This window comes from Dendropsophus ebraccatus, chromosome 2 (genome assembly GCF_027789765.1).
Source record: "Dendropsophus ebraccatus isolate aDenEbr1 chromosome 2, aDenEbr1.pat, whole genome shotgun sequence".
NCBI classification, from domain to species: domain Eukaryota; kingdom Metazoa; phylum Chordata; class Amphibia; order Anura; family Hylidae; genus Dendropsophus; species Dendropsophus ebraccatus.
Genome location: NC_091455.1, coordinates 218,095,340 through 218,117,327, shown reverse-complemented (window position 1 = coordinate 218,117,327; position 21,988 = coordinate 218,095,340). Strand labels below are relative to the sequence as shown.

Genomic DNA, 21,988 nt, shown 5'->3' with positions numbered 1-21,988 from the left:
AGCGGGGGAAGCATGCCTGGGTACATATAGGACAGCAGGGGAAGCATGCCTGGGTGTATATAGGACAGCAGGGGAAGCATGCCTGGGTACATATAGGACAGCAGGGGAAGCATGCCTGGGTGTATATAGGACAGCGGGGGAAGCATGCCTGGGTACATATAGGACAGCAGGGGAAGCATGCCTGGGTGTATATAGGACAGCGGGGGAAGCATGCCTGGGTACATATAGGACAGCGGGGGAAGCATGCCTGGGTACATATAGGACAGCGGGGGAAGCATGCCTGGGTGTATATAGGACAGCGGGGGAAGCATGCCTGGGTACATATAGGACAGCGGGGGAAGCATGCCTGGGTACATATAGGACAGCAGGGGAAGCATGCCTGGGTACATATAGGACAGCAGGGGAAGCATGCCCGGGTACATATAGGACAGCAGGGGAAGCATGCCTGGGTGTATATAGGACAGCAGGGGAAGCATGCCTGGGTACATATAGGACAGCAGGGGAAGCATGCCTGGGTACATATAGGACAGCAGGGGAGGCATGCCTGGGTACATATAGGACAGCAGGGGAAGCATGCCTGGGTGTATATAGGACAGCAGGGGAAGCATGCCTGGGTACATATAGGACAGCAGGGGAGGCATGCCTGGGTGTATATAGGACAGCAGGGGAAGCATGCCTGGGTGTATATAGGACAGCAGGGGAAGCATGTCTGGGTACATATAGGACAGCAGGGGAAGCATGCCTGGGTGTATATAGGAGAGCAGGGGAAGCATGCCTGGGTGTATATAGGACAGCAGGGGAAGCATGCCTGGGTGTATATAGGACAGCAGGGGAAGCATGCCTGGGTACATATAGGACAGCAGGGGAAGCATGCCTGGGTACATATAGGACAGCAGGGGAAGCATGCCCGGGTACATATAGGACAGCAGGGGAAGCATGCCCGGGTACATATAGGACAGCAGGGGAAGCATGCCTGGGTACATATAGGACAGCAGGGGAAGCATGCCTGGGTACATATAGGACAGCAGGGGAAGCATGCCTGGGTGTATATAGGACAGCAGGGGAAGCATGCCTGGGTACATATAGGACAGCAGGGGAAGCATGCCTGGGTACATATAGGACAGCAGGGGAAGCATGCCTGGGTACATATAGGACAGCAGGGGAAGCATGCCTGGGTGTATATAGGACAGCAGGGGAAGCATGCCTGGGTACATATAGGACAGCAGGGGAAGCATGCCTGGGTGTATATAGGACAGCAGGGGAAGCATGCCTGGGTGTATATAGGACAGCAGGGGAAGCATGCCTGGGTACATATAGGACAGCAGAGGAAGCATGCCTGGGTACATATAGGACAGCAGGGGAAGCATGCCTGGGTACATATAGGACAGCAGGGGAAGCATGCCTGGGTACATATAGGACAGCAGGGGAAGCATGCCTGGGTACATATAGGACAGCAGGGGAAGCATGCCTGGGTACATATAGGACAGCAGGGGAAGCATGCCTGGGTGTATATAGGACAGCAGGGGAAGCATGTCTGGGTGTATATAGGACAGCAGGGGAAGCATGTCTGGGTGTATATAGGAGAGCAGGGGAAGCATGCCTGGGTACATATAGGACAGCAGGGGAGGCATGCCTGGGTACATATAGGACAGCAGGGGAGGCATGCCTGGGTACATATAGGATAGTAGGGGAAGCATGCCTGGGTGTATATAGGACAGCAGGGGAAGCATGCCCGGGTACATATAGGACAGCAGGGGAAGCATGCCTGGGTACATATAGGACAGCAGGGGAAGCATGCCTGGGTACATATAGGACAGCAGGGGAAGCATGCCTGGGTACATATAGGACAGCAGGGGAAGCATGCCTGGGTATATATAGGACAGCAGGGGAAGCATGCCTTGGTGTATATAGGACAGCAGGGAAGCATGCCTGGGTACATATAGGACAGCAGGGGAGGCATGCCTGGGTACATATAGGACAGCAGGGGAAGCATGCCTGGGTGTATATAGGACCGCAGGGGAAGCATGCCTGGGTACATATAGGAGAGCAGGGGAAGCATGCCTGGGTACATATAGGACAGCAGGGGAAGCATGCCTGGGTACATATAGGACAGCAGGGGAAGCATGCCTGGGTACATATAGGACAGCGGGGGAAGCATGCCTGGGTACATATAGGACAGCAGGGGAAGCATGCCTGGGTACATATAGGACAGCAGGGGAAGCATGCCTGGGTACATATAGGACAGCAGGGGAAGCATGCCTGGGTGTATATAGGACAGCAGGGGAAGCATGCCCGGGTACATATAGGACAGCAGGGGAAGCATGCCCGGGTACATATAGGACAGCAGGGGAAGCATGCCTGGGTGTATATAGGACAGCAGAGGAGGCATGCCTGGGTACATATAGGACAGCAGGGGAAGCATGCCTGGGTGTATATAGGACAGCAGGGGAAGCATGCCTGGGTACATATAGGACAGCAGGGGAAGCATGCCTGGGTACATATAGGACAGCAGGGGAAGCATGCCTGGGTACATATAGGACAGCAGGGGAAGCATGCCTGGGTACATATAGGACAGCAGGGGAAGCATGCCTGGATACATATAGGACAGCAGGGGAAGCATGCCTGGGTGTATATAGGACAGCAGGGGAAGCATGCCTGGGTACATATAGGACAGCAGGGGAAGCATGCCTGGGTGTATATAGGACCGCAGGGGAAGCATGCCTGGGTACATATAGGACAGCAGGGGAAGCATGCCTGGGTACATATAGGACAGCAGGGGAAGCATGCCTGGGTACATATAGGACAGCAGGGGAAGCATGCCTGGGTACATATAGGACAGCAGGGGAAGCATGCCTGGGTACATATAGGACAGCAGGGGAAGCATGCCTGGGTACATATAGGACAGCAGGGGAAGCATGCCTGGGAACATATAGGACAGCAGAGGAAGCATGCCTGGGTGTATATAGGACAGCAGGGGAAGCATGCCTGGGTACATATAGGACAGCAGGGGAAGCATGCCCGGGTACATATAGGACAGCAGAGGAAGCATGCCTGGGTGTATATAGGACAGCAGGGGAAGCATGCCTGGGTACATATAGGACAGCAGGGGAAGCATGCCTGGGTACATATAGGACAGCAGGGGAAGCATGCCTGGGTGTATATAGGACAGCAGGGGAAGCATGCCTGGGTACATATAGGACAGCAGGGGAAGCATGCCTGGGTGTATATAGGACAGCAGGGGAAGCATGCCTGGGTACATATAGGACAGCGGGGGAAGCATGCCTGGGTACATATAGGACAGCAGGGGAAGCATGCCTGGGTGTATATGGGACAGCAGGGGAAGCATGCCTGGGTGTATATAGGACAGCAGGGGAAGCATGCCTGGGTGTATATAGGACAGCAGGGGAAGCATGCCTGGGTGTATATAGGACAGCAGGGGAAGCATACCTGGGTACATATAGGACAGCAGGGGAAGGATGCCTGGGTATATATAGGACAGCAGGGGAAGCATGCCTGGGTGTATATAGGACAGCGGGGGAAGCATGCCTGGGTACATATAGGACAGCAGGGGAAGCATGCCTGGGTACATATAGGACAGCAGGGGAAGCATGCCTGGGTGTATATAGGACAGCGGGGGAAGCATGCCTGGGTGTATATAGGAGAGCAGGGGAAGCATGCCTGGGTACATATAGGACAGTAGGGAAAGCATGCCTGGGTACATATAGGACAGCAGGGGAAGCATGCCTGGGTACATATAGGACAGCAGGGGAAGCATGCCTGGGTACATATAGGACAGCAGGGGAAGCATGCCTGGGTACATATAGGACAGCAGGGGAAGCATGCCTGGGTACATATAGGACAGCAGGGGAGGCATGCCTGGGTACATATAGGACAGCGGGGGAGGCATGCCTGGGTGCATCTAACACTAGTGAGGAGATAAGAGCCCAATGTTTGGTTTGGATCCAGGAACACGAACAAAAGAAAGTCTGTGATCGGTTTGTATTCGCCTAAGATTCACAAACAAATTACGAACGTAAAGTAGAAGCGCATGTTTCGGTCTAGCGGTAAACACTTGCGTACATATCAATAGTAGCAAAATAACAGCTGTTATCCAGCAATCACAGTATACAGCCGTATACACTCTCACTATTATACTTTTAGCCCTAACAAGGGCTTTTGAGGGTCCCTTCCTACTTAACTTCACCTAAAAGCTTTCTCTCCCTGGTATACAGTCTGTGTGCCTGGTATACAGTCTCTGTGCCTGGTGTACAGTCTCTGTGCCTGGTATACAGTCTCTGTGCCTGGTATACAGTCTCTGTGCCTGGTATACAGTCTGTGTGCCTGGTATACAGTCTGTGTGCCTGGTATACAGTCTGTGTGCCTGGTATACAGTCTGTGTGCCTGGTATACAGTCTGTGTGCCTGGTATACAGTCTGTGTGCCTGGTATACAGTCTCTCCCTGGTATACAGTCTCTCCCTCTCTATCTCCAACCAGCAAGTGACATGAATCTGAAATCCCTTATTCTTATACTCAGGAGGTCACATGGTTTAGACAGCCAATCACAGTCCTGCCTATTCCTAGTGCCTGTCCCTCCCTCCTGCATGTTTTTTGACTGGAAGTAATCGAATTTTTACTGCTTTATCGTTCGAATATTCGAAAGCAATTGAATAGCGTGAATAGCGTACTATTCAATCAAATACTATTCGCTCATCACTAGAGTTTACCCCTTACAGTCGTACCCATACCACGGTAGTCTTCCATGTCCACACCCTGGGCACTCACCATTCGCTACACCCGTCACGCACAGTCTGTTCCGGGCTCAGGAATATTGTCTTAGACTGGGAGATGTATAGACAGCCGCATTCCGAGGGGTCAACACATTCACCGCCCTGCTCTAACAGCCCCTGAGGAAGGAAACCGAGTTATCCACCAGATTTGCCCATCAGCCACCCAACACAAGAGGGAGCCCATCACCCACCCAACACCAGGGGCAGCCATCACCCACCCAACACCAGAGGGAGCCCATCAGCCACCCAACACAAGAGAGAACCCATCACCCACCCAACACCAGGGGCAGCCATCACCCACCCAACACAAGAGGGAGCCCATCACCCACCCAACACAAGAGGGAGCCCATTACCCACCCAACACCAGAGGGGGGAGCATCACCAACCAAACACCAGGGGCAGCCATTACCCACCCAACCCCAGAGGGAGCCAATCACTCACCGAACACCACAGGGAGCCCATCAGCCACCCAATACCAGGGGGAGCCCATGACCAACCAAACACAAGGGCGAGCCCATCACCAACCCAACACCACAGGGAGCCCATCACCAACCCAACACCAGGGACAGCCATCGCTAACCCAACACTAAGGGCAGCAATCACCCACCCAAGACAAGAGGGAGCCCATCACAAACCAAACACCAGGGGCAGCCATCACCTACCAAACATCAGAGGGAGCCCATCACCAACCCAACATCAGGGGCAGCCATCACCCACCCAACATCAGAGGGAGCCCATCAGCCACCCAACACCAGGGGCAGCCATCACTAACCCAACACCAGGGACAGCCCATCACCAACCTAACACTAGGGGCAGCCATCACACACTCAACACAAGAGCGTGCATCACCAACCCAACACCGGGGGGGGGGGGGGGGGGGGGCATCACCGACCAAACACCAGGGGCAGCCATCACCCACCCAACACTACAGGGAGCCTATCACCAACGAAACACCAGGGGCAGCCATAAGCCACCCAACACCAGAGGGAGCCCATCAGCCACCCAACACCAGAGGGAGCCCATCACCAACTCAACACCATGGGCAGCCTTCACCAACTCAACACCATGGGCAGCCTTCACCAACTCAACACCAGAGGGAGCCCATCACCAACCTTACACCAGAGGGAGCCCATCACCAACCCAACACCAGAGGGAGACCGTCACCGACCCAACACCAGGGGGAGCCCATCACCGACCCAACACCAGGGGGAGCCCATCACCGACCCAACACCAGGGGGAGCCCATCACCGACCCAACACCAGGGGGAGCCCATCACCGACCCAACACCAGGGGGAGCCCATCACCGACCCAACACCAGGGGGAGCCCATCACCGACCCAACACTAGGGGGAGCCCATCACCGACCCAACAGGGGGAGCCCATCACCGACCCAACACCAGGGGGAGCCCATCACCGACCCAACACCAGGGGGAGCCCATCACCGACCCAACACAAGGGGGAGCCCATCACCGACCCAACACCAGGGGGAGCCCATCACCGACCCAACACCAGGGGGAGCCCATCACCGACCCAACACCAGGGGGAGCCCATCACCGACCCAACACCAGGGGGAGCCCATCACCGACCCAACACTAGAGGGAGCCCATCACCGACCCAACACCAGGGGGAGCCCATCACCGACCCAACACCAGGGGGAGCCCATCACCGACCCAACACCAGGGGGAGCCCATCACCGACCCAACACCAGGGGGAGCCCATCACCGACCCAACACTAGGGGGAGCCCATCACCGACCCAACAGGGGGAGCCCATCACCGACCCAACACCAGGGGGAGCCCATCACCGACCCAACACCAGGGGGAGCCCATCACCGACCCAACACCAGGGGGAGCCCATCACCGACCCAACACCAGGGGGAGCCCATCACCGACCCAACACCAGGGGGAGCCCATCACCGACCCAACACCAGGGGGAGCCCATCACCGACCCAACACCAGGGGGAGCCCATCACCGACCCAACACCAGGGGGAGCCCATCACCGACCCAACACCAGGGGGAGCCCATCACCGACCCAACACCAGGGGGAGCCCGCCACCGACTATGCACCCCTATCATCCACCTATAACCATGGACCCCCATCATCCACCCTAGGAGTCATGGATCCCCAATATCCACCTATAACCATGGATCCTCATCATCCACCTATAACCATGGACCCCCATGATCCACCTATAACCATGGACCCCCATGATCCACCTATAACCATGGGCCCCCATGATCCACCTATAACCATGGGCCCCCATGATCCACCTATAACCATGGACCCCCATCATCCACCTATAACCATGGGCCCCCATCATCCACCTATAAGCATGGCCCCCCATCATCCACCTATAGGCATGGACCTCCATCATCCACCTATAACCATGGACCCCCATCATCCACCCTAGGAGTCATGGACCCCCATCATCCACCCTATGATGATGCAGCCACCATGGAGGGGATGAGGTTTCCCAGCAGCGCTCACCAGGGGGCAGTAGCATCCAGGTTGGCAGCTGGAGTGATGACAGGCTTCTGACCTGGAGGAGCACAGGCTGCTGCAGGGGGATCCGCAGGGGCTGAATGTGAATGGCGGGAGGCAGCTGGAGGCTGTAACATTTGAGAGCCTGGGTTATACATGGTACACTGGAGGGGGGTCTCCATCTGTCACCTCCACATCACAGGGATCTCACCGGAGCACAGGGAGGTGTTACACGGCCGGACCTCAGTCTCCAGCTTATCACATGTGTCTCCACCCAGAGCCGGTCCAAGGGGCTCCCGATGCCGCTGCTGGAGCAACGAGTGACAGGAACAGTCAGACCACGGGGACCACCGACCCCAGGAGCAGATCCCTGCCATAGAGAAAGCAGACATGTATCAGCAGACGCTGACGCTATGTATACATGACGGGTGACATCACTACAGAACATACATGTACAGTAACATCACTACAGAACATACATGTATGACCGGTGACATCACTACAGAACATACATATACTGTGACATCACTACAGAACATACATGTGTGACCAGTGATATCACTACAGAACATATATGTACTGTGACATCACTACAGAACATACATGTGTGACCAGTGACATCACTACAGAACATACATGTACAGTGACATCACTACAGAACATACATGTATGGTGACATCACTACAGAACAAACATGTATGGTGACATCAATACAGAACATACATGTACAGTGACATCACTACAGAACATACATGTGTGACCGGTGACATCACTACAGAACATACATGTATGGTGACATCACTACAGAACATACATGTGTGACCAGTGACATCACTACAGAACATACATGTATGGTGACATCACTACAGAACATACATGTATGGTGACATCACTACAGAACATACATGTATGGTGACATCATAGTTACATAGTTAATACGGTTGAAAAAAGACACATGTCCATCAAGTTCAACCAAGGAGGGGATGGATACAGGGAAGGGGGAGGGGTGATAGTACTATACATACAGGGAAGGGGGAGGGGTGATAGGCTCTATACATACAGGGGAGGGGTGATAGTACTATACATACAGGGAAGGGGGAGGGGTGATAGGCTCTATACATATGCATTTATATTATTTTGGTGTAAGAACTTGTCTCTCCTGTTGTGAAGCCCTCTACTGTTGTTGCTGTGACCAGATCCTGTGGTGACTGTTCCACAGATTCACAGTTCTCATGGTAAAGAAGACTTGTCGCCTCCGGAGATTGAACCTTTTTTTCTCCAGGCGGAGGCAGTGCCCCCTTGTCTCTCCAGGCGGAGGCAGCGCCCCCTTGTCTCTCCAGGCGGAGGCAGCGCCCCCTTGTCTCTCCAGGTGGAGGCAGCGCCCCCTTGTCTCTCCAGGCGGAGGCAGCGCCCCCTTGTCTCTCCAGGCGGAGGCAGCGCCCTCTTGTCTCTCCAGGCGGAGGCAGTGGCCTCTCGTCTCTCCGGGCGGAGGCAGCGCCCTCTTGTCTCTCCAGGTGGAGGCAGCGCCCCCTTGTCTCTCCGGGCGGAGGCAGCGCCCTCTTGTCTCTCCAGGCGGAGGCAGTGCCCTCTTGTCTCTCCAGGCGGAGGCAGTGCCCTCTTGTCTCTCCGGGTGGAGGCAGTGCCCTCTTGTCTCTCCAGGCGGAGGCAGTGGCCCCTTGTCTCTCCAGGCGGAGGCAGCGCCCCCTTGTCTCTCCGGGTGGAGGCAGTGCCCTCTTGTCTCTCCAGGCGGAGGTAGCGCCCCCTTGTCTCTCCAGGCGGAGGTAGCGCCCCCTTGTCTCTCCAGGCGGAGGCAGCGCCCCCTTGTCTCTCCGGGTGGAGGCAGTGCCCTCTTGTCTCTCCAGGCGGAGGCAGCGCCCTCTTGTCTCTCCAGGCGGAGGCAGCGCCCCCTTGTCTCTCCAGGCGGAGGCAGGGCCCTCTTGTCTCTCCAGGCGGAGGCAGCGCCCCCTTGTCTCTCCAGGCGGAGGCAGCGCCCCCTTGTCTCTCCAGGCGGAGGCAGCGCCCCCTTGTCTCTCCAGGCGGAGGCAGCGCCCCCTTGTCTCTCCAGGCGGAGGCAGTGCCCTCTTGTCTCTCCAGGCGGAGGCAGCGCCCCCTTGTCTCTCCAGGCGGAGGCAGTGCCCTCTTGTCTCTCCAGGCGGAGGCAGTGCCCTCTTGTCTCTCCAGGTGGAGGCAGTGCCCTCTTGTTTCTCCAGGCGAAGGCAGTGCCCCCTTGTCTCTCTGGGTGGAGGCAGCGCCCCCTTGTCTCTCCAGGCGGAGGCAGCGCCCCCTTGTCTCTCAGGGTGGAGGCAGCGCCCCCTTGTCTCTCCAGGCGGAGGCAGCGCCCCCTTGTCTCTCCGGGTGGAGGCAGCGCCCCCTTGTCTCTCCAGGTGGAGGCAGCGCCCCCTTGTCTCTCCAGGCAGAGGCAGCGCCCCCTTGTCTCTCCAGGTGGAGGCAGCGCCCCCTTGTCTCTCCGGGTGGAGGCAGCGCCCCCGTGTCTCTCCGGGTGGAGGCAGCGCCCCCTTGTCTCTCCGGGTGGAGGCAGCGCCCCCTTGTCTCTCTGGGTGGAGGCAGCGCCCCCTTGTCTCTCCGGGCGGAGGCAGCGCCCCCTTGTCTCTCCGGGTGGAGGCAGTGCCCCCTTGTCTCTCCGGGCGGAGGCAGCGCCCCCTTGTCTCTCAGGGTGGAGGCAGCGCCCCCTTGTCCTTTGAGGGGGTTTTACCTGGAACATCTTTTCCCCATATCTCTTGTAGGGGCCATTTATATATATAAATAAGTTAATCCTATCTCCCCTTCTCCGTCTCTTCTCCAGACTAAACACATGTAATTCTATTATCTTTCCTCATAACTAAGATGCTCCATTCCCCTTATTGGTTTAGTGGCCGTCTTTGTACCCTCTAAAGCTCTAGAACGTCCTTTTTATGAATCGGGTTCCAAAACTGGACGGCGACTCCAGATGGGGCCGCACCAAAGCTTTATAAAGTGGTAATATTATATCCCTGTCCCCAGAGTCCAGGCCTGGTATATACATGACAATATCCTGCCGGCCTTAGAAGCAGCTGCCTGACATTGTGCTGTTCTGTAGTCTATTATCTACAAGTACAACCAGATCCTTCTCCATCAGCGACTGCACCAGTGTAACCACCCCAGGACATAGGATGCTGCAGGTTATTACTCCCCCCAGGACATAGGATGCTGCAGGTTATTACTCCCCCCAGGACATAGGATGTATGCGGGTTATTACTCCCCCCAGGACATATGATGTATGCAGGTTATTACTCCCCCCAGGACATATGATGCATGTGGGTTATTACTCCCCCCAGGACATAGGATGCTGCAGGTTATTACTCCCCCCAGGACATAGGATGCTGCAGGTTATTACTCCCCCCAGGACATATGATGTATGCGGGTTATTACTCCCCCCAGGACATATGATGTATGCAGGTTATTACTCCCCCCAGGACATATGATGCATGTGGGTTATTACTCCCCCCAGGACATAGGATGCTGCAGGTTATTAGTACCCAGGTGCATAACTTTACATTTATCCACATTGAACCTCATTTGCCAAGTGGACGCCCAAACACTCAATACAGAACATACATGTATGGTGACATCACTACAGAACATACATGTATGGTGACATCACTACAGAACATACATGTATGGTGACATCACTACAGAACATACATGTGTGACCAGTGACATCACTACAGAACATACATTTTACTGTGACATCACTACAGAACATACATGTACAGTGACATCACTACAGAACATACATGTATGGTGACATCACTACAGAACATACATGTGTGACCAGTGACATCACTACAGAACATACATGTATGGTGACATCACTACAGAACATACATGTGTGACTAGTGACATCACTACAGAACATACATGTATGGTGACATCACTACAGAACATACATGTATGACCGGTGACATCACTACAGAACATACATTTTACTGTGACATCACTACAGAACATACATGTACAGTGACATCACTACAGAACATACATGTATGGTGACATCACTACAGAACATACATGTATGGTGACATCACTACAGAACATATATGTGTGACCAGTGACATCACTACAGAATATACATGTATGATGTCTCCTGTACCTTCACATGGCTGTAGATAACACGCCTCGGCTTGCACCCGTTCTCTGTCGTCACACGACCCATCTGCTGTGTCTGTGACCGAGCAATCACACCGCCACGTCCGACCCCGGAGGCCTGTACCACAGCTGCGGGAGCAGGGGCTCCAATCTGTCCAGCCACAGGGGCCACTGCCTGCGGGTGAGAGACATGTCAGACACCATCCCCAGGCCATCCCAACCCTGATCCCTATGGTCCTCCATCCCCCCCGATCCCCATGGTTCTCCCCCCTGACCCCTATGGTCCTCAACCCCCCCCCCCCCCCACCACCACCACCACCACCATCCTCAAGTCCCTCAAATCTTCCCTTATAGCCCTGATCCCACAACCACATCTCTCCACCCCTCCGCCCCCAATCTTTTAGAGGACAAAGGGGCAGGTGAGGGGAGGTTTAGGATCATACAGACTGTCTATGGCCGGTGACACACTCACCCTCACAAGGCTTGGTGGTACAGTCCTGCTTGTCAGTGTCCGGTCCCTGGCAGTCTGAACCATTGTTCCGGGAGGGAGGGTTGATACAAGCCCGGCTACGGATCTGAACACCGGATCCACATGTGACCGGACATTCTGACCACGGGGACCACGGAGTCCAGTCACCATTAACTAGAACCAAAAGACACGTAACTTATGTAACATGCAATAACTTTCCTCCGGTGTGTGGGTCGGGTGGGGTAACATGTAATAACTTCCCTCCGGTGTGGGGGAGGTTGGGTTGTGTAACGTGTAATAACTTCCTTCTAGCGTGTGTGTGGACAATATTGTGGTGTCCCACCACGGGTGTTCCTAGTGCTTTACACCCCTCGCAAAAGTCTGTACTTCAAGTAACTGTGGTAATAAAGTAGTACCTAAGCTTTGCCACAAGATCTTGCTATTGTATGTAACTGTATTTGTATTTTGCACAGCTGCAGGAAACTTAAGGGTTAAGGGTTAAGGAAATCTTGGCCACTTTGCTTAACTCAGGTAACAAGGTCTGGGGTTTGTGTCACCCTCTAGGACGGGTCACCTGACACTGGGGGGCAATAGGTGGTACACGACAGATAAGGTCGAACCACGGGCACAAGTAAACGTCTACCTTCAAGTCTTCAGTATTCTACTACTTCCTCTAAAGTTCCGGCAGAGCACACTTCTACCCTGGGTTGGGACTCTCAGCACAAACTCCTCTCTGCTACTCTGAACTCTCAGTACCAACTCCTCTCTGCTGCTCACAGCTTTTCTACTCTACGGCTGAAATTTCAGCATTGATTCAGTGCAGAAATTCAGCTGCTTTTGCTCTGTGTGAACGAGCCCTAAAGGTAGACCTGCTGAGACCTGCTTGCCATGCTCCCTCTCCCTGCGTTTTTATGATTTTTCATCGACAAATTGACACGTTGATGGGTGAGTGCCTGGTCTTTTTCTCAGTCTACTTATTTTGTAACGTATAATAACTTCCCTCCGGTGTGTGGGGGGTGTAACGTATAATAACTTCCCTCCGGTGTGTGAGTTAGGTGGTGTAACGTATAATAACTTCCCTCCGGTGTGTGAGTTAGGTGGTGTAACGTATAATAACTTCCCTCCTGTGTTTGGGGGGTGGGGTGGTGTAACGTATAATAACTTCCCTCCTGTGTTTGGGGGGTGGGGTGGTGTAACGTATAATAATCTCCCTTCGGTGTGTGTGGGGGTGTAACGTATAATAACTTCCCTCCGGTGTGTGTGGGGGTGTAACGTATAATAACTTCCCTCCGGTGTGTGAGTGTGTCGGTGGTGTAACGTATAATAACTTCCCTCCTGTGTTTGGGGGGTGGGGTGGTGTAACGTATAATAATCTCCCTCCGGTGTGTGTGGGGGTGTAACGTATAATAACTTCCCTCCGGTGTGTGTGTGTCGGGGGTGTAACGTATAATAACTTCCCTCCGGTGTGTGTGGGGGTGTAACGTATAATAACTTCCCTCCGGTGTGTGTGGGGGTGTAACGTATAATAACTTCCCTCCGGTGTGTGTGGGGGTGTAACGTATAATAATCTCCCTCCGGTGTGTGTGTGTCGGGGGTGTAACGTATAATAACTTCCCTCCGGTGTGTGGGGGGGTGTAACGTATAATAACTTCCCTCCGGTGTGTGGGGGGGGTGTAACGTATAATAACTTCCCTCCGGTGTGTGTGTGTCGGGGGTGTAACGTATAATAACTTCCCTCCAGTGTGTGGGGGGGTGTAACGTATATTAACTTCCCTCCGGTGTGTGTTAGGTGGTGTAACGTATAATTACTTCCCTCCGGTGTGTGGGTGGGAAGAGGGGTGGGGGGTGTCACGTATAATAACTTCCCTCCGGTGTAACATGGGGGGGTAACGTATAATAACTTCCCTCTGGTGGGTGTGTGTTTTGTGTGTGGGTGGGGGTAACGTTTAATAACTTCCCTCCTGTGTGTGGGGGGTGGGGTGGTGTAACGTATAATAACTTCCCTCCGGTGTGTGGGGGGGGTGTAACTTATAATAACTTCCCTCCGGTGTGTGAGTTAGGTGGTGTAGCATATAATAACTTCCCTCCGGTGTGTGTGTGTCGGGGGTGTAACGTATAATAACTTCCCTCCGGTGTGTGGGGGGGTGTAACGTATAATAACTTCCCTCCGGTGTGTGTGTGTGTCGGGGGTAGGATGGTGTAACGTATAATAACTTCCCTCCGGTGTGTGGGGGGGGTGTAACGTATAATATCATCCTCCTGCTCCTCCATCATCATACTACTACCCCTCTCATCCTCCATCATCATACTACTGCTCCTCCATCATCATACTACTACTCCTCTCATCCTCCTGCTCCTCCATCATCATACTACCCCTCTCATCCTCCTGCTCCTCCATCATCATACTACTACCCCTCTCATCCTCCTGCTCCTCCATCATCATACTACTACCCCTCTCATCCTCCATCATCATACTACTACCCCTCTCATCCTCCTGCTCCTCCATCATCATACTACTACCCCTCTCATCCTCCTGCTCCTCCATCATCATACTACTACCCCTCTCATCCTCCTGCTCCTCCATCATCATACTACTACCCCTCTCATCCTCCTGCTCCTCCATCATCATACTACTACCCCTCTCATCCTCCTGCTCCTCCATCATCATACTACTCCTCTCATCCTCCTGCTCCTCCATCATCATACTACTACTCCTCTCATCCTCCATCATCATACTACTCCTCTCATCCTCCTGCTCCTCCATCATCATACTACTACCCCTCTCATCCTCCATCATCATACTACTCCTCTCATCCTCCTGCTCCTCCATCATCATACTACTACCCCTCTCATCCTCCATCATCATACTACTACCCCTCTCATCCTCCTGCTCCTCCATCATCATACTACTACCCCTCTCATCCTCCTGCTCCTCCATCATCATACTACTCCTCTCATCCTCCTGCTCCTCCATCATCATACTACTACTCCTCTCATCCTCCATCATCATACTACTCCTCTCATCCTCCTGCTCCTCCATCATCATACTACTACCCCTCTCATCCTCCATCATCATACTACTCCTCTCATCCTCCTGCTCCTCCATCATCATACTACTACCCCTCTCATCCTCCATCATCATACTACTACCCCTCTCATCCCCCTGCTCCTCCATCATCATACTACTACTCCTCTCATCCTCCTGCTCCTCCATCATCATACTACTACCCCTCTCATCCTCCTGCTCCTCCATCATCATACTACTACCCCTCTCATCCTCCTGCTCCTCCATCATCATACTACTACCCCTCTCATCCTCCTGCTCCTCCATCATCATACTACTACCCCTCTCATCCTCCTGCTTCTCCATCATCATACTACTACCCCTCTCATCCTCCTGCTCCTCCATCATCATACTGCTAACTATATTCTGGTTCAGGGAAGAAACAGAGTGCTGCACCTCACACCTATGGCTGATACTAGTGCCTGTCGGCTGCATAAAAAACATCAGAATTCTGTATGTGAATTGATCAAGCCACACTGCCCCATGTACCTCGTGCAGGTATCTGATACACATGGGTCCCTACACTAAGTCCACACTGTGCCAGTCAGTGGCCACCAACCCCGCAGGCGTGCACAGCCAGGGAACGGGGGCCATGGGACGACCCTGCGACCCCCATGCCACAGGACCAGACCCAAAAACAGCACACCAGAACCCGGCCAGCACCGCCGGCGGAGAAGGTCGCCCCCAAGCAGCACAAGTCTGGATAAGGTATTGCACTCACCATAGCTATCAAAGATAGAATGTAACTATATTCTGGGACTTTAATATTCTGGGATTTTTAGAGGAAAACAAATTGTTTATTTGCTTTTGAACACATTGATTGCTTTTGTTGCTTGTTGTTTTTGTTTTGTTTACATAATATCCCCATATAAATGAGCGCCATGTTTGACAATGCGGCCCAAAGTACATCTTGTGTGATGTATGCAATCCTTGATCAACCGATCGAGAGTGCATACCATTGTGGGAGATGTATGGGGGGGGGGGAGGGTATATACCATTGTGGGAGATGTATGGGGGGGGGAGGGTATATACCATTGTGGGAGATGTATGGGGGGGGAGGGTATATACCATTGTGGGAGATGTATGGGGGGGGGAGGGTATATACCATTGTGGGAGATGTATGGGGGGTGAGGGTGCATACCATTGTGGGAGATGTATGGGGGGTGAGGGTGCATACCATTGTGGGAGATGTATGGGGGGGGGGGAGGGTATATACCATTGTGGGAGATGTATGGGGGGGGAGGGTATATACCATTGTGGGAGATGTATGGGGGGGAGGGTATATACCATTGTGGGAGATGTATGGGGGGGGGGAGGGTATATACCATTGTGGGAGATGTATGGGGGGGGGAGGGTATATACCATTGTGGGAGATGTATGGGGGGGGGGGGGAGGGTATATACCATTGTGGGAGATGTATGGTGGGTGAGGGTATATACCATTGTGGGAGATGTATGGGGGGGGGGGGAGGGTATATACCATTGTGGGAGATGTATGGGGGGGGGAGGGTATATACCATTGTGGGAGATGTATGGGGGGGGGAGGGTATATACCATTGTGGGAGATGTATGGGGGGGGGGAGGGTATATACCATTGTGGGAGATGTATGGGGGGGGGGAGGGTATATACCATTGTGGGAGATGTATGGGGGGGAGGTATATACCATTGTGGGAGATGTATGGGGGGGTTAGGGTATATACCATTGTGGGAGATGTATGGGGGGGTGAGGGTATATACCATTGTGGGAGATGTATGGGGGTGAGGGTATATACCATTGTGGGAGATGTATGGGGGTGAGGGTATATACCATTGTGGGAGATGTATGGGGGGGGGAGGGTATATACCATTGTGGGAGATGTATGGGGGGTGAGGGTATATACCATTGTGGGAAATGTATGGGGGGGAGGGTATATACCATTGTGGGAGATGTATGGGGGGGGGGGAGGGTATATACCATTGTGGGAGATGTATGGGGGGGGGAGGGTATATACCATTGTGGGAGATGTATGGGGGGGGGGGGGTATATACCATTGTGGGAGATGTATGGGGGGGGGGGGGGTATATACCATTGTGGGAGATGTATGGGGGGGGGAGGGTATATACCATTGTGGGAGATGTATGGGGGGGGGGGTATATACCATTGTGGGAGATGTATGGAGGGGGTGAGGGTATATACCATTGTGGGAGATGTATGGGGGGGAGGGTATATACCATTGTGGGAGATGTATGGAGGGGGTGAGGGTGCATACCATTGTGGGAGATGTATGGGGGGGGAGGGTATATACCATTGTGGGAGATGTATGGGGGGTGAGGGTATATACCATTGTGGGAGATGTATGGGGGGGGGGTATATACCATTGTGGGAGATGTATGGAGGGTGAGGGTATATACCATTGTGGGAGATGTATGGGGGGGTGAGGGTATATACCATTGTGGGAGATGTATGGGGGGGGGGAGGGTCCATACCATTGTGGGAGATGTATGGGGGGTGAGGGTATATACCATTGTGGGAGATGTATGGGGGGGGGGAGGGTATATACCATTGTGGGAGATGTATGGGGGGTGAGGGTATATACCATTGTGGGAGATGTATGGGGGGTGAGGGTATATACCATTGTGGGAGATGTATGGGGGGGGGGAGGGTATATACCATTGTGGGAGATGTATGGGGGGGGGGAGGGTATATACCATTGTGGGAGATGTATGGGGGGGGGAGGGTATATACCATTGTGGGAGATGTATGGGGGGGAGGTATATACCATTGTGGGAGATGTACTGGGGGGGTTAGGTATATACCATTGTGGAGATGTATGGGGGGGTGAGGGTATATACCATTGTGGGAGATGTATGGGGGTGAGGGTATATACCATTGTGGGAGATGTATGGAGGGTGAGGGTATATACCATTGTGGGAGATGTATGGGGGGGTGAGGGTATATACCATTGTGGGAGATGTATGGGGGGGGGGAGGGTATATACCATTGTGGGAGATGTATGGGGGGGGGGGGGAGGGTATATACCATTGTGGGAGATGTATGGTGGGTGAGGGTATATACCATTGTGGGAGATGTATGGGGGGGGGGGGGAGGGTATATACCATTGTGGGAGATGTATGGGGGGGGGAGGGTATATACCATTGTGGGAGATGTATGGGGGGGGGAGGGTATATACCATTGTGGGAGATGTATGGGGGTGAGGGTATATACCATTGTGGGAGATGTATGGGGGTGAGGGTATATACCATTGTGGGAGATGTATGGGGGGGGAGGGTATATACCATTGTGGGAGATGTATGGGGGGTGAGGGTATATACCATTGTGGGAGATGTATGGGGGGGGGGAAGTATATACCATTGTGGGAGATGTATGGAGGGTGAGGGTATATACCATTGTGGGAGATGTATGGGGGGGTGAGGGTATATACCATTGTGGGAGATGTATGGGGGGTGAGGGTATATACCATTGTGGGAGATGTATGGGGGGTGAGGGTATATACCATAGTGGGAGATGTATGGGGGGTGAGGGTATATACCATTGTGGGAGATGTATGGGGGGGGGGGGGGGAGGGTCCATACCATTGTGGGAGATGTATGGGGGGGGAGGGTATATACCATTGTGGGAGATGTATGGGGGGGGAGGGTATATACCATTGTGGGAGATGTATGGGGGGGGAGGGTATATACCATTGTGGGAGATGTATGGGGGGTGAGGGTATATACCATTGTGGGAGATGTATGGGGGGTGAGGGTATATACCATTGTGGGAGATGTATGGGGGGTGAGGGTATATACCATAGTGGGAGATGTATGGGGGGTGAGGGTATATACCATTGTGGGAGATGTATGGGGGGGGGGGAGGGTCCATACCATTGTGGGAGATGTATGGGGGGGGAGGGTATATACCATTGTGGGAGATGTATGGGGGGGGGGGGGGGGTTGAGGGTCCATACCATTGTGGGAGATGTATGGGGGGTGAGGGTATATACCATTGTGGGAGATGTATGGGGGGGGGGGGGGTGAGGGTATATACCATTGTGGGAGATGTATGGGGGGGTGAGGGTATATACCATTGTGGGAGATGTATGGGGGGGAGGGTATATACCATTGTGGGAGATGTATGGGGGGGGGGTGAGGGTATATACCATTGTGGGAGATGTATGGGGGGTGAGGGTATATACCATTGTGGGAGATGTATGGGGGGTGAGGGTATATACCATTGTGGGAGATGTATGGGGGGGTGAGGGTATATACCATTGTGGGAGATGTATGGGGGGGGGAGGGTATATACCATTGTGGGAGATGTATGGGGGGGGGGGGGGGGGTATATACCATTGTGGGAGATGTGTGCATGTTGCTGGTTTGGAAGCCCAGATCCTGGATCTAAATGAGCAGCTGCAACGATTGAGATACATTGGCAAACTGGAAAGGGGTCTGCTGCTGACTGAGCAAGCGCTCCAAGGAGTAGATGGGGGAGGGGTGATAGCATGGAGGTACAGGAGGAAGAGGCAGATAGTTGGGTCACAGTTAGATAACGGGGTAGAGGGAAGAGTGTGAGGGAGGGGAGTCCTGATCTGGCACACCCCAACAAGTTTGCCAAATTGGGGATGAGGGGGATGCTGGTTCAGGGGGGCATTGCTGCAGCAGGACACTGACAGCCAGGGGGGTGTCTGCTCCAGTAAGGTGGGAAACAGGAGTTCAGGGCAGGCCAGGCAGGTACTGGTAGTGGGGGACTCAATTATTAGGGGGACAGACAGGGCAATCTGTCACAAAGACCGGGATCGTCGAACAGTGTGTTGCCTTCCTGGCGCTCGAGTTCGTCACATCGCGGATCGGGCTGACAGATTACTGGGAGGGGCTGGCGATGACCCAGCAGTCATGGTGCACATTGGCACCAATGATAAAGTTAGAGGTAGGTGGCGGGTCCTTAAAAACGATTTCAGGGACTTAGGCAGGAAGCTTAAAACTAGGACCTCCAAGGTTATATTCTCCAAAATATTACCTGTACCACGAGCCACACCTGAGAGACAGCGGGAGATTAGGGAGGTAAATAAGTGGCTCAAGAGCTGGTGTAGGATAGAGGGGTTTGGGTTCATAGAGAACTGGGACGACTTCTCGGTCGGTTACAGGCTCTACGGTAGGGACGGGCTGCATCTCAATGGGGAGGGTGCAGCCGTGCTGGGGGAGAAGATGGCTAAGAGGTTGGAGGAGACCGGGGGGGGGGGGGCAACTACAATATAATAAGTGAAGACAGAGTAGATGGAGAGCTGGGCCTAGATTATGGAACTGGGGGTGGAGCGGCGGGAGGGGACAGAACAGTCACTAGTGACAAGAGGAAAGGGAATATGGACAAACATATATAATGTATGTATACTAATGCTCGAAGCCTCACTAATAAAGCTGAGGAATTAGAACTCATAATGGTGGAAGAGAAATATGATATAGTGGGGATAAGCGAGACCTGGCTGGACGAGACCTATGACTGGGCGGTTAATATCCAGGGTTATAGTCTATTCAGAAATGACCGTAAAAATAAGAAAGGTGGAGGGGTCTGTCTATATGTTACATCCCGCCTTAAGCCTATTCTGAGGGAGGATATAAGTGATGATAATGTGGAGTCTCTTTGGGTAGAAATAAGGGGAGGGACGAAGAATAATAAAATTCTTATAGGAGTGAGTTATAAACCTCCAAGTATAGTGGAAGAGTCAGAAAATCTTCTTATAAGACAAATAGATGCGGCAGCGAAGCAGGGGGAAGTCATCATTATGGGGGACTTTAACTACCCAAATATATACAGGAAAGCAGGGGGAAGTCATTATTATGGGGGACTATAACTACCCAAATATATACAGGAAAGCAGGGGGAAGTCATTATTATGGGGGACTATAACTACCCAATATATACAGGAAAGCAGGGGGAAGTCATTATTATGGGGGTCTATAACTACCCAAATATATACAGGAAAGCAGGGGGGACGTCATTATTATGGGGGACTATAACTACCCAAATATATACAGGAAAGCAGGGGGACGTCATTATTATGGGGGGGGGGGGCTATAACTACCCAATATATACAGGAAAGCAGGGGGAAGTCATTATTATGGGGGACTATAACTACCCAATATATACAGGAAAGCAGGGGGACGTCATTATTATGGGGGACTATAACTACCCAATATATACAGGAAAGCAGGGGGGAGTCATTATTATGGGGGACTATAACTACCCAAATATATACAGGAAAGCAGGGGGACGTCATTATTATGGGGGACTATAACTACCCCAATATATACAGGAAAGCAGGGGGACGTCATTATTATGGGGGACTATAACTACCCCAATATATACAGGAAAGCAGGGGGAAGTCATTATTATGGGGGACTATAACTACCCAAATATATACAGGAAAGCAGGGGGACTTCATTATTATGGGGGACTATAACTACCCAAATATATACAGGAAAGCAGGGGGAAGTCATTATTATGGGGGACTATAACTACCCAATATATACAGGAAAGCAGGGGGACGTCATTATTATGGGGGACTATAACTACCCAATATATACAGGAAAGCAGGGGGACGTCATTATTATGGGGGACTATAACTACCCCAATATATACAGGAAAGCAGGGGGAAGTCATTATTATGGGGGACTATAACTACCCAAATATATACAGGAAAGCAGGGGGACGTCATTATTATGGGGGACTATAACTACCCAAATATATACAGGAAAGCAGGGGGAAGTCATTATTATGGGGGACTATAACTACCCAATATATACAGGAAAGCAGGGGGACGTCATTATTATGGGGGACTATAACTACCCAATATATACAGGAAAGCAGGGGGAAGTCATTATTATGGGGGGCTATAACTACCCAATATATACAGGAAAGCAGGGGGACGTCATTATTATGGGGGACTATAACTACCCAATATATACAGGAAAGCAGGGGGAAGTCATTATTATGGGGGGCTATAACTACCCAATATATACAGGAAAGCAGGGGGAAGTCATTATTATGGGGGACTATAACTACCCCAATATATACAGGAAAGCAGGG

At 52.7% G+C, this 21,988-nt stretch overlaps 1 protein-coding gene across 1 annotated transcript in view; it reads right to left on the bottom strand.

The window, feature by feature from the left end:
• LOC138784235 (SCO-spondin-like) overlaps positions 1-21,988 on the bottom strand; it is a 251,800-nt gene that overhangs the window by 51,856 nt on the left and 177,956 nt on the right. Inside the window, exons 91-95 of the mRNA XM_069959741.1 lie at positions 11,866-12,036; positions 11,398-11,568; positions 7,480-7,638; positions 7,275-7,396; positions 4,784-4,905 (exon numbers count right to left, since the gene is read on the bottom strand). Of these exons, the coding sequence (XP_069815842.1) occupies positions 4,784-4,905; positions 7,275-7,396; positions 7,480-7,638; positions 11,398-11,568; positions 11,866-12,036 (745 nt within the window). The remainder of the gene's footprint in view (positions 1-4,783; positions 4,906-7,274; positions 7,397-7,479; positions 7,639-11,397; positions 11,569-11,865; positions 12,037-21,988) is intronic.